This window comes from Apis dorsata, unplaced genomic scaffold, assembly GCF_000469605.1.
Source record: "Apis dorsata unplaced genomic scaffold, Apis dorsata 1.3 scaffold_162, whole genome shotgun sequence".
Classification (NCBI taxonomy): domain Eukaryota; kingdom Metazoa; phylum Arthropoda; class Insecta; order Hymenoptera; family Apidae; genus Apis; species Apis dorsata.
In genome coordinates this window covers 918,020-930,201 of record NW_006263451.1, presented here as the reverse complement: position 1 = coordinate 930,201, position 12,182 = coordinate 918,020, and the positions used below count along the sequence as shown (strand labels likewise).

Below are 12,182 nucleotides of genomic sequence, written 5' to 3'. Positions count from 1 at the left end.
AAAAAAAAAAAACATCAATTATTAATTTAATGCTTACCACCAAAGTGTCTGTTGCTCAAGTCTCTGTATTTATACAGAGATTCTAATGGCTGGATGGCATTGTCATATACCCTCTTCAGCTCCTTCAACACAATATCCGCGATTTTCTGGATGGCTCGCTCCTTCTCTTCATTTTCCTCGTCCAATTTCAACAGCTGATTAATATGTTCACGCGGCCGCAAATTTTCCGGTATCACTATTTCTCTGATCAAGTCTTCCTCGGGAGTAGGTTCTTCTTCCTCGCTTTGCTCTCTTTCTTTCGAGCCTTCAGCATCCTCCTCACCTCCTCCTCCTTCTTCTTCGCCAGCTTCTCGTCTAGCACGAGATTTTGATTTCTCAGCTTCTTCCTCCTTTGATTCTGCCTCTTCTACGGATTTTCCTTCCACATCCGCGGATTTGTCCCCTTCTTTCTCTTCTCCTTCCTTCTCTTCTTCAGTTCCTTCTTCCTGTTGCTCTGCCGATTTTGCAGTCTCTTCCGCCGACTTAGCTTCTTCGCTTTCTTTAGTTCCTTCTATTTGATCCTCGACACTTTCTTTGTTCTCTTCCTTCGTTTCGTCCTCGCTCGCTTGTTGCTCTGCGGATTGACCCTCCTCTTCCGCCTTGCTATCCCCCTCCTTTTCATCCTCCTCCTTAGAAGCAACTTTCTCCGTCTCTTCTTCCGCCTTCGAATCAGTCGCCTCGTCTTCGATTCTCTCTTTCTCTTCGTCAGACTTTATTTCCTCGGTTTTGGCTTCTTCGTCGGATTTCTCCTCGTCGATTTTCGGTTCTTCGGCCGATTCTCCATCGGCCTGGGCTTCGTCGGATTTTCCATCGTCAGCCTGCGACTTTTCGTCGGATTTCCCTTCGTCCTCTCCAATTTCTATATCGGATTTATCGGCATCTTCCTCTTTGGATTTTTCAGCATCTCCTCGCGTTTCTTCCTCGGATTTTCCTTCGTCCGCTTGCGCTCCTTCGCCAGATTTCTCCTCCTTCGTCTCTTCAGTTTCTTCCTGGCCGGAATCCGTAGCATGCTCTTCCGCTTGCTCGGCAGATTCTTCCTTTTCTTCCTCGGCTCCTTTATCTACTTCTCCAGATTTCTCTTCTTCTTCACCTAATGAAATAATAACACTCTTGCCTAAGTTTTGTTAGAGAAAGGAAGACAAGAAGTGTTAGGAATTAATGTTATTTATATTTCAATTTGAATCAAGTTCAAAAGATATTTTTCGTATAATAAATTAATAAAATTATCCTTTATTTCTTATCACCTTTCGTTTCATCCGCTTCGGCACTTTGTTCTTTTTCAATGCTCTGTTCAGCTTCCGCGGATGCTTTTTCTGCCTCTTCTTCAGCTTGTTCGACGCTTTCCTCAGCTCTGGTTTCTACCGACTCTTCTGCGTCTTCCTTCGAAGCTTCAGTTTCTGGCTCCTATTTTTTAATGTACATCCAATTATCGATATACAAAATGTTAAAATTTTTAAATGTATTTTAACCCAATTGAAATTAACTTGTAATTTTTCGAGAAAAATACTCTTTCTTACTTCTTTGCTCGCAGGTTTCCCTTCTTCTTCTTGACTTTCTTTATCGACGTCGGTCCCAACCTCGGCACTGGTCTGCTCCAAAGACCCTTCAAACGAAACATTCTAGAAATCGCTGTGCTCCAGTTTAATATTCCTCAACATCTTAACATTACCTGTACCGAGGTCTTTCAATGCCTTCTCAATGTAAGGTCGACACAGATCCTCTGGCGGCACCTCTAGTTCTTCTTCGCTTTGCACTCCTGGAACACGAATTTTTTACTCAACAATTATCTCGGAAATTAATCATTTATTCTCCTTTACATTTTCTATCTTTTTTTTACACATTGATTCCAATCTTTCTCTATTAAATCTTTTTTTTTAACATTTTTGACATTTTCATCAACGTTCACCAACGATTGAATAATTTTTTAATTTGGAGAAAGAAGATGAAATAATTTTGTTTTTACTTAAAATCAATGGAAGATTTCCTAGATTTTCAGTTTATCAACGTAAGAAGTATTTTTCCCCGTTTGTACGTGTTCAGCAAAAAAAAAAATTTCACGGTTGGCTTGATTCTATGCCGATTCTTGGAGTGCCAGGAATTTTCATCGAGAGTTCTCACTATGCTAAACACGCGATGCCAAAAGAAGATGCGGAGTATTAGATAACCTAAAGCACGGGAGCTTAGCAAGAGAGTTTAACGCCACGCGACTACCAAAAATATCTGACCCAAGTGACGCAAGATCTTGTCAAAGTCGTTACACATCGTTTTGGTTGAGCGCGTGCTCGAGCAATGACAGGTGTGCAGAAACAACAACCATGCTCGATGATCCGGGTTTTTCTTGAAGATAATCTAGAATTAGGATTAAGAAAAAGTGAAATCTTCGTTAAGGAGATAGATCTTGCATTTCAATAGAAATTTCAAGAATTATTTATTATTACACTCTGGAAATAGAATTGGTTTTGTTGGAGTTTCATTATTTGAAAAATTGAACTCGAGGAAATATAAATATTTTAATTAGTTAGTCTTTTTATTCATGAAATTATATTATACGTTCAATTATTTATTCGAAGGATGATATATAAATTTAAGAAATTCTGGTTCAGAATTTTTGAGAGATTTATCTTGATAAATTTAAAGGATGAATCTGTATAAATATTTTTAATCATTGTATTTCTACGTTTAAATAACTGAGAAAAGAAAATTAATTTCTACAATTGAATTAAAGGAAACAATTGGAAACGGTTCAAAATTGTATTTCACATATTGTAAAATAGAACAACATTATTTTGAAATCTACGAAAATAAAGTTGACAAGGAAAAATAATCATAAACTGGATAATTCAAGGTTAAGATCTATGGATCTCCTATGATGCAAACGTTTTGAGAACGTTTCGATGATGATCGCATTTATTCATTTCAAATAGAATTTCTTCATACTTTTTTTCTTCGTTTCCGGATCTTTGATATTGTGTGGCATCGTAAGTAAAATCTTGGATGAAAATGTCGATATCATCTTTCTAGGCAGTACCTGGGACCAGGAGGCCGGTTTCTAAGTTTAGCAACGAGTAGGCGGCTTTGAACCGAGCAACACTTGAAAATATTTATATATTGGATGAGCGAAACGTATTTTTATCGGTTATTCGCTGCGAAAAAGTTCAAATGTATTAACCGAGATTCTTGATCGATACGAAAATGATCGACACGATCTGTATAATGATTTATAACTGTTCTGTTTGTTGAGAAAACAATGAGTCGAAAAATGGAATCAAATCAGATAAAAGATAAAAAAAGATTTGGATAAATCAATAAGATTTATTATGAAAAAATTTTTATTGGAACGGGATTCTTGTTTCTTTGGACGGTGGTGAAATTTTTTGAAAAGAAATTTAGTCTATAGATGTAAGAAGAAAATACGTAGCATAGTATTGCTCGTAAATTGTCATCATTACGTCACACGTGTTAGTACTTTTGGCACCAGATCTTATATCGTTCTGTACATTTTGTTTCTCTATTGTTTTTCATAAAATTAACAAAAAGTTTAATTTTTTGTTACATTTTGTACTTGGAACTTGTTAAATTTTTATTTTAATTTCTTTCTTCTTTTTTTTTTTTAAAAAACAATAGATTTCTCTTCATTAATTTAGATTTAATATTTGGTTATGAGAATAAACAAAACATAAATTGTGATCGAAGAATACGTACGCCATTAATTTACGCGCATACGATATTAATTTTAGATTCTAGCGATCTGTAAAATAATATGTTAAAATTATGTATGTCGCAAAATAATTCTCGAAAATGTCAAGATACGGGTAATGGAAGTAGAGGTAAGCAGCTGTCGTTTGGCAAGCATAGCCACCAAGGATAAAGATAGAATCTGAAGTCTTGTTCCGTACTTTGTGGCATGTATAGTCTTTAATCTTTCCGCTATAAAAAAATTGAATTCATTGTTAAAAATCCATTGTTCGTTTTCCATTATGCATCACAAATGCTGCTACATGACTCTCATTGATCATTCATTGATATTCAATGATATACATAATCATTCTCATTGATATTTCTCTTTATGCTTGGAAATTCTAGTAAATAGTACAATAATATTTTTTTCAAAAATGGAATTGCAGATTTTTTAGTGATATTAAGAAATATTAATATAATGTTAAAAGTGTCATAACCTATATTTAATTTTTATTACAATAACTTGTAAAAGTAAAAAATTTAATTATTTATATCCAAGTTTTTGGGGAATACCGTTACATTTGATTAATTTTATTTTGTTTACAAACGTTAAACAAATTGTTATCATTGTTCTTCATTGTGAATTGTTATCAACAATCGTTTAAGATTCAAGTATCACTTTAAACGGAATTCACGATCAGATTCATAGAATTTAGAACGAATCTGGCACGGATTTATGTCTGTCCTTATGTAATTATTTGCAAGTTGTTGACAGTTGGTTTCCATCGATTCCCAAAATAACAAATCCTTGAATCCACGATCAAAATCTTTTACTCGATCGCTGTCCCATTTCGTTAATCTGAACTGAAATATCATTATTATCTTTTCTTTGCAATTTCAACATTAAATATTCCAATAAGAAAGGAAGGAAAAAGGAACAGCATCCAACGAACTATTTTCAATTTCAGTTTCTCAATTTATCAACTCTATTGCCAAATTCAAACAAGAATTCAAATGTTATTCAAACAGAAGATGCAAAGATCCAATGGATTTAAAGATTTCGAAAGAAAATTTTCCAAGATTTCTAGGAGAAAAACTTCCAAGACTTTAAAGATTTCCAAGATTCAAACAATTCAAGAAGATAAGGAAACATACATCGAAGAAAAGGATTTTATATTTCCGTTAAAAAGACACGTGATCAGAGAAGAAATGCTTTCTGATCTTGATAAGAGAAAATGAGACAATTGTAAAGTTCATCGATTCGATCACACGTTCGATGGTGAAGAGGCTCGACGAGCCAGCAACCGATGACGCAGTCCACTGTCTTTACGTAACATTGACCTTCATCAATCGTCACACATTCGTCAGCACGTCATCCACATCATCGACCGTTAAAAACTTCTAGAAATCTCTTCACACTGACACTATTTTCCTGATGTTTATCAAACGAAGAATCAATTTCGAGAAAGAGAAAAGAGAATTTACACTTCTTTCTGCAAAAAAAGTGAAACGAAAGAATGAACAAAACTCTTTCGACAAATTCGATCACGATGCTGATCACCTTCGAGAACGATACGACATGAATCATAAAGAGCTCAAACAAGAGCGTCATTGCACTTCATTTATATAATTAAACTTGAAACAAACGACGCGATAATTATATTTTAAAAAAGCGTCGCAGCTCGTTAAAAATAAATTGAAAACAAATAGCGATTCTCGTTCGATTTGTTTATTGTATTCGTGATCAGGTATATTAATCACGAAAATTTTCTAAAACGTATACAATATATATAAAAAGATATAACTTCTGTTAAAATATATATAGAGAGAGAAAGAGAGAATTTTGGCACGAGCGCTCGAAACCAAAGTACCGAAACCACGAAATGGAATAATGAAAAATCCTATGAACGAAAACTAGAGAATAAAACAATAATTTTCTAAAAAAAACTGCACATTGACTTCTAGAAGAAGGCGTCATCGACATCCACGTTGAATCGTGTTCGATTATTTTCAATCGAATCCCATCACAAAACTCCAACGATATAAAGTGAAATACAATTCGATCAAAAAAAAAAAACTGATGAGACGATTAATATTCTCCGATGGAACGTTTGCGAAGGGATAAAAGGGAGAAGAAATCGAAATACGACGTCAAGTGATGTTGATATCGGAGTATAACGATAACTCGTTGAGGGAAGAGGTGGTTTACTCACCCTGTAAGGCGGCGACTAGAAGGGCCAGGAAGAGGCCCACGAAGTACGCGGGCCGTCTCAGCCGCGAGCCCGTCATCTCGTTTCACTAGGCACTACACGATGAGCCAGGGCTGGCAGCTCCTCTCACTCGATAGTCGCCTTCGACTCAAACTCGCCCGCGAGGAACTGGCATTGTCACTACCGCCAAACCCTGAAGACGCCCCTCTACTTCTCACCCCACAGTCGAGAAACCACGCGAGCCACCATTTTCTCGTTTTTTCCCGCCTGATCCGCGGGATCCCGTCCGTGATCTTCTTGGTCCTTGTGCAAGCACAAGTGGCAGGATGCGAACGTTTTCTTCCTCGTTAGTCGGGTGAAATTGGAGGAGAGACGGAATCGAATATTCGATTAGGAGAAATTCGAGTGTCTTCAATTAACAAGGTTGACCCTGGTTGAGATGGAATGGTTCTTGAATGGCTCCTTTCACGAGATTTATGTTCTGATTCGAGTCAGACGTTGATATGCGACGAACAGACGATGATCGAAGATGATCGTGTTTCGTATTTCACCGTTAGAGGCCGCTGTCGAGATATCTCTCTATTTTATATTAATCGAAAGTGGTTATAGTTGGATGATAAATAGCAATTGTTGAAAGTTTTTTTGATTATTCATTCGTTTAATACAACAATATATATAGATTTTTAATAAACGTGTATTATATATGTATAATTAATTATTATAATTAGAAACAATTTAAAACATTTAAATAATTATAATAATAATAATTATTAATAATGAAATGTTAGAATATCTGCTGTTAAATACCGGTTCCTTGCGATAATCTGTAAAATGACAATTTAATTTTTTCAAGATACACAAAAATCATTCGCATAATCGCCACCGAATCTTTATCTCATAAAATTCGTAGATACCAGTAGTAGAGTGGCAGTTTTAAAAATACTTCTTGGCGACCCGGTTTTCTCGAGTTTGCAGGGTCTATCTGGCCGCTAAAACATTGACCAGTGTATAAAGATCCTTCACACGTTTCGACCTACTCTTTCTTCACGTCATCCTCAAACTCATTCTTTCAATATCTCTGTCACGTTCTCCATCTTTTTTCTCATTTATCAACAAAAATCTTATTGATGTGTTTTTCAATTTTCTACTATATTTTTGATGTTCTTGAAATTTGCATAACCTGGCGAAGGATACAGATAACAGAAATGATGAATATAAAAATAGAAGTTTATAAATAATCGCGAAAATTTTTACGTAGATTTACATTTCTCTTCGTTTCGTTGGTGAAAATTATAAAATTTTATTTTATTTTATAAGATTGTAATTAGTTAATACAAGTCAATTATAAACGCCACAGTGGTAAAATTCCCAAAATACATGCGTGATATGGAGACAAGGTCATCATGGAAATTGGTGGAAATGTAGTCGAATGTTAGTTGAAAGTTGGTTGTTTGAATGAAAATTGTTGATCTTGATGAATATTTGCTGGTTCTGATAATTAAAATAAATTGGAAATCTTAATCAAATAATATCATAATTTCATTTGAAAAATTAATCTTTAAAAATCATTCTTACTTTATATAAAATAAAATAATGTAATTTGATTTTTTAATTTTTTAAAGATCATTCTAATATTAGGAGGAGAATTATACTATGGATAAGAAAATTTGCCTTGATTTTCATTAAAAAAATTGATATATTCAATGTTATCAACCACGTAAGCATTTATTAATAAAAATAGTAACATATGAATTTTTTTCAAATATTAAGAAATATGTTTCATTAATAATATACTACATACTCCCATTTAAAAATTTTAGAAATTGATGATCAAAAATAATAATTCTAAAATTTTTACATAATCTAAATTATCAATACAGTAAGTATTAAATATTCAGATATAAAATTTCATATATAAAAAACACTAGTAGTAATTAATTATGAAAGTTACACGCATTTATCATGCTTCTGTTGAATATCACACTATTTTACAATATTTAACAGAAATATCATTGGATTTTAAATCTTAATTAAACAAATTGTATAATTGTAAAATTCTTCCTTTTTTTAAATATATCTTTATCAATTTTCAACATTATCTAGAAAAAATTGCTTCAAAAATTTTTCTAGAACATTAGAAAAATACAAATTATAACATACAATAGCAAGAATTCATTAAGACATCTCTGTATCTTTCAATTTTTTATCAATTATAATCCGAATCCTTACTATTCACTTGTATAACAATTTTCAGAAAAAACGTGAAAAAAGTTGCAATCTGTCCCGGAATTCCGAAAGCACGTAAAAGGATACGACGAGACGGGGGACAGCTTTTGCGCAACGTAATATTAGCGAAATTCCAGCCGTCTATTATCGACGGTCCCTACGAGAGCGTGGCTACGCCGCGTGTAGCAAAGAGAAGAGATCCGCGGCGAAATGCGTGCGTGCTCGGACAGAGAGGAGCAACGGAACGACGGGCGCCTTTATATTTAGAAGCCCGGGTCGCCGCCGTATAAGGTGGTGCTTCCCTCGTGCAAAAGTTCTCGCGTTTGTCCGCTCTCTCCGTCGCTATCTCCTCCGTGCTCTCTCCTTTCGTCCTTTCCACTTATCCACAGATGCCCCCACTCCCATCCTTTCTCTTTCTTACGTAGATATTCTTCCTAACCTTGCTTTTTCCTCATTCTTTATCCCGTATTTCTCATCTGTGCTGTTCTCTTCCTCGATCCTTTTATTCATTCGTTGCACCTTTCTCTGTATCGTTTAACGTTTCCTTTCCTTCTTTATATCGATTTATTGTTATTTATTCCCTCTGTGTTATTCATTCTGTCGGTGTTCTTTCCTTTTATCTCTGTGTTATAAATTTATGATCGTTGCTGTATTATTTTCTGTATTTCGCTAGAGATGATCCTATTATTGAAGTTTATGTGTTTATCGGATACGAATTATTCGATTTCTATATTATATGGATTCATATGCAGATTCACAAATCGATGATGTTGCCTGTAAATTGCCTGTTATTTGTTTGTTACAATGAAATTTGATGTTTTTCTTAAAAATTAATAGGAGGATGAAATTAAGAGATTTGGTGAAACATTGTTTCTCGTATTATGTATTTGAGACTCGTAATTATCTATTATTATGATATCTTTCGTTTGCAAATATTGTTTAAAGTATTATCTATTTTTATATATGTGTAGTACATCTGAAACACAAGTATTTTATTATCCTTTATGATTTCGTAAACTTTAGAGAACATTGGGGAATTTTTCTTCTTGACGTCAAGTGAAATTTTTGAGAATAGTTTAGGTTTTATTATTGAGACACAATGGAGCACAGAAAAATGTGTAAAAGAAGTTTTCATAGTCTATTTGAAATGTAGATCGAAACAAAGGAATAAGTGAAGCGTATAATTAGAAAGTAATTGAAATATATAAAATATAAAGGGGTACAAGAACAGGAAAAGTATCGATTCTAAAAACGAAGTTTACTAGCCAAATTGGCCGGTACACAATCTATAATAAGCTCGTAATCGTATGAGGTCACAATGCGTCTTGAACAGACATGTTTCACGTCATTATGATTTAGTATTTGGACAGGTTCCTGAACCTGTACTATGAGATATACTCCTTTCAGGGAAAATTACAATTACAATGCAGCCATTTTTTATATTTGGTTGCAATAATATTCGCATATATTTCGTTAAAACAATTCTCATACGTTTATAAAATTTATTTGATCAACAATGCATGTATTATCTTTTTTATATCTCTTTCCTATTACTTAGTGCTAATTAATTAATAATTAATCATTCCTTCATAAAATGAATATGCAATTTGATGTGTAGTTTCTCTTTATTATAAATTAGTACAAACCAATTTTATTTTCCTTTGTGGTGCATAAAGATCATTGTCGTGATTTAAAATAATGTTTGAACATTGACGAAACAAACTTTCCTTCGTCCCTCGTAAATTAAATGTTTTTAGAATAAATCTCTTTCGTATATATTTCAGTTTATCTAGGCGTTGCTTTCCAAATCAATAATTTTAAAACCATTATGATATTTCTGTAAAAATATTTGCATTAAATTATTTATGTTTATTAAAATATTTATTTGATAAAAATTCTTTAAGTATCATATTATTTTTTTACAGGCTCGAAAAATCGAAGAACACAAAAGAAAGAAGGAACGTAAAATACAAGAAAAATTAGAACGTGAGAGACAAGAAAGATTGAGAAAAGCTCGAGAGAGTGCAAAAATTTATGAAGAAAATACTCGTACCTCGCAAACTGATTCTAGCGGTGATACTGCTGGAATGGGTGACTTTTACAAATTTTTAAACGATCCAGATGTTCTCCAAGCTTTTATGGTAAATCTCTATTAATCATTCATTTCACTATCGTTTAAATATCGTTCAAATATTTATATATCATATATAAAATAAATTTTCATTTGTATATATATTTAAATTACAATTAATCGATTAATCGATATTGTATAAAATGCAAATCTACTTATCTATTTTATAATGTAAAATTCTTAATAACTAACTATTACATAAATATTTTATTATATATATATATTTTACATATTTACCGAGATAAATAGTAAAATTATCAGACATAAAACCACATGATCAAAATCTAGAAGAATTAAAATTAACTCAACAATTCTGAAATATATAATAAACAATTATTTTTCCTTTAATTTTCTTTATTAATTTATTCATAAAATTATTCATTGTGTGTATTCTATTGATACAACATATTAATAATAATCCACAATATTATGGTCATCATTCTCACATTACAAAAAAGATTATATTGCTCATATTATTACTTTTTATTTTTCAGGATCCTGAAGTAGCTGAAGCTTTTAAAGAAATTTCTACAAATCCGACAAATATTTTGAAATACCAAAGCAATCCGAAGATTATGGCATTTATTAATAAGATGGCTTCAAAATTCGGTGGAGCTGGTGGATTTCCTGGTATGATGGGTGGTATGCCTGGGTTCCCAGGTGCTGGCACACAAACTACTCCAAAACCAAAACCACAGGATGACGTTGGTCTTGATTAAATCTGATATGCTTTGTTATTGAAATTCCGTTTCAATTTATTCTCAAATAATTTACAAGGCTCTGAATACTTGTTCTAAAGTGATTGTTATGTCAAATGATGCGGTGTCTTATTAAAAAATACTAATGAATTAAGCGAGCTAGAATTTAGAAACATGTATATCTTCATTGTCATAATGATATTTTAAAAAAAAATTTATATATTTCAAAATCATCTTAAAAAAGGAGCATAATTATAAAGATCCTCTTTTATACAGTATTTCTCGTTTAAGGTTGAAATTTTTAATTCACTTGGTCATCAGTTCCTGGAACTGCTTCCATAGAATTAATGTTCATATTATTTTTGATCTGTGATCGACGGTATCTCGGAATAAGAGTTATCTAAAATATTAAAAATAATATTTCTTTTATTCTCTGATGCATCAAAAAATAAATAAATAGCAGAATGTCTAATTTCTAGAATGGTATTTCCCTTGGTAATTATACGATCTTCGATCGTAGTGGAGTAGGACTTAAATTAATAAATGACTAAATAACGGGGAATATTGTATATAATCCAAAGTTAGATTTGTATTTTAAATATGGAATATATCGATGCCTGTTATTCTTTAAACGTCCAATTGACTTCTTAAATAGTAATGGAATGATATTATATATTAATGAACAAAACAATTGATTTTAAATGAAGAAAGATTTCACTTTCTTATTTTTTATGCTTCTTTGTCAAATCTAAAATGTTTATTATATGATAATGCATTCTAGAATAGTGAGTAATATTAGAATTTATTTCTTTTAGGTTTATACGTGTGGATTTTTTCTTTTTTCTTTTTTTTTTCCATTCAATTTCTTATATATCTTCATTAATCATATGATAAAGCATTTGTTTGTTAATGAATTTTTAATTGTTTTCTATTACTTAATTTTATATTTGCTTCATATCACTAACTATATTAAATTTTTCATATATACAATAAGCATTTTGTTCAGTTTGCTTGACTCAATAGGGAACGAGTATGATTTTATACGATTACAATTTAGAAAAATCTCTAAATAATCTTTTTCTTTTTCAAAATCAAATAAATATATATATGAAATTAATTATTGATGCGAAAAATAATGTTACAATTTCATTAACTATGAAAAATATTATAAAAATTATCCTAAATTATACGTGTATATAT

The 12,182-nt window shown here is 32.1% G+C and overlaps 2 protein-coding genes across 8 annotated transcripts in view; one reads left to right on the top strand and one right to left on the bottom strand.

The window, feature by feature from the left end:
• LOC102679858 (sarcalumenin) overlaps positions 1-6,470 on the bottom strand; it is a 9,138-nt gene extending 2,668 nt beyond the window's left edge. For 4 of the 6 annotated variants that reach the window (XR_421463.2, XR_421464.2, XM_006613783.2 and 1 more), the window contains exons 1-5: positions 5,931-6,468; positions 1,709-1,795; positions 1,557-1,642; positions 1,284-1,443; positions 38-1,129 (exon numbers count right to left, since the gene is read on the bottom strand). Coding sequence is in view for 4 of the 6 variants with exons in the window: in XM_006613783.2 (XP_006613846.1) it covers positions 38-1,129; positions 1,284-1,443; positions 1,557-1,642; positions 1,709-1,795; positions 5,931-6,006 (1,501 nt within the window). In the remaining 2 variants the exon portion in view is untranslated. Of the gene's footprint in view, positions 1-37; positions 1,130-1,283; positions 1,444-1,556; positions 1,643-1,708; positions 1,796-5,930 lie in introns of all 6 variants that reach the window. The other 2 variants (XM_006613785.2, XM_006613786.2) reach the window with 2 other exon arrangements.
• LOC102680341 (putative protein FAM10A4) overlaps positions 1-11,424 on the top strand; it is a 17,840-nt gene extending 6,416 nt beyond the window's left edge. For both annotated transcript variants that reach the window (XM_031509563.1, XM_006613787.1), the window contains exons 4-5: positions 10,079-10,294; positions 10,779-11,424. In XM_031509563.1, coding sequence (XP_031365423.1) covers positions 10,079-10,294; positions 10,779-11,003 — 441 coding nt within the window. In that variant the 3' untranslated portion in view covers positions 11,004-11,424. The remainder of the gene's footprint in view (positions 1-10,078; positions 10,295-10,778) is intronic.
• The last annotated feature ends 758 nt before the right edge of the window (positions 11,425-12,182 follow it).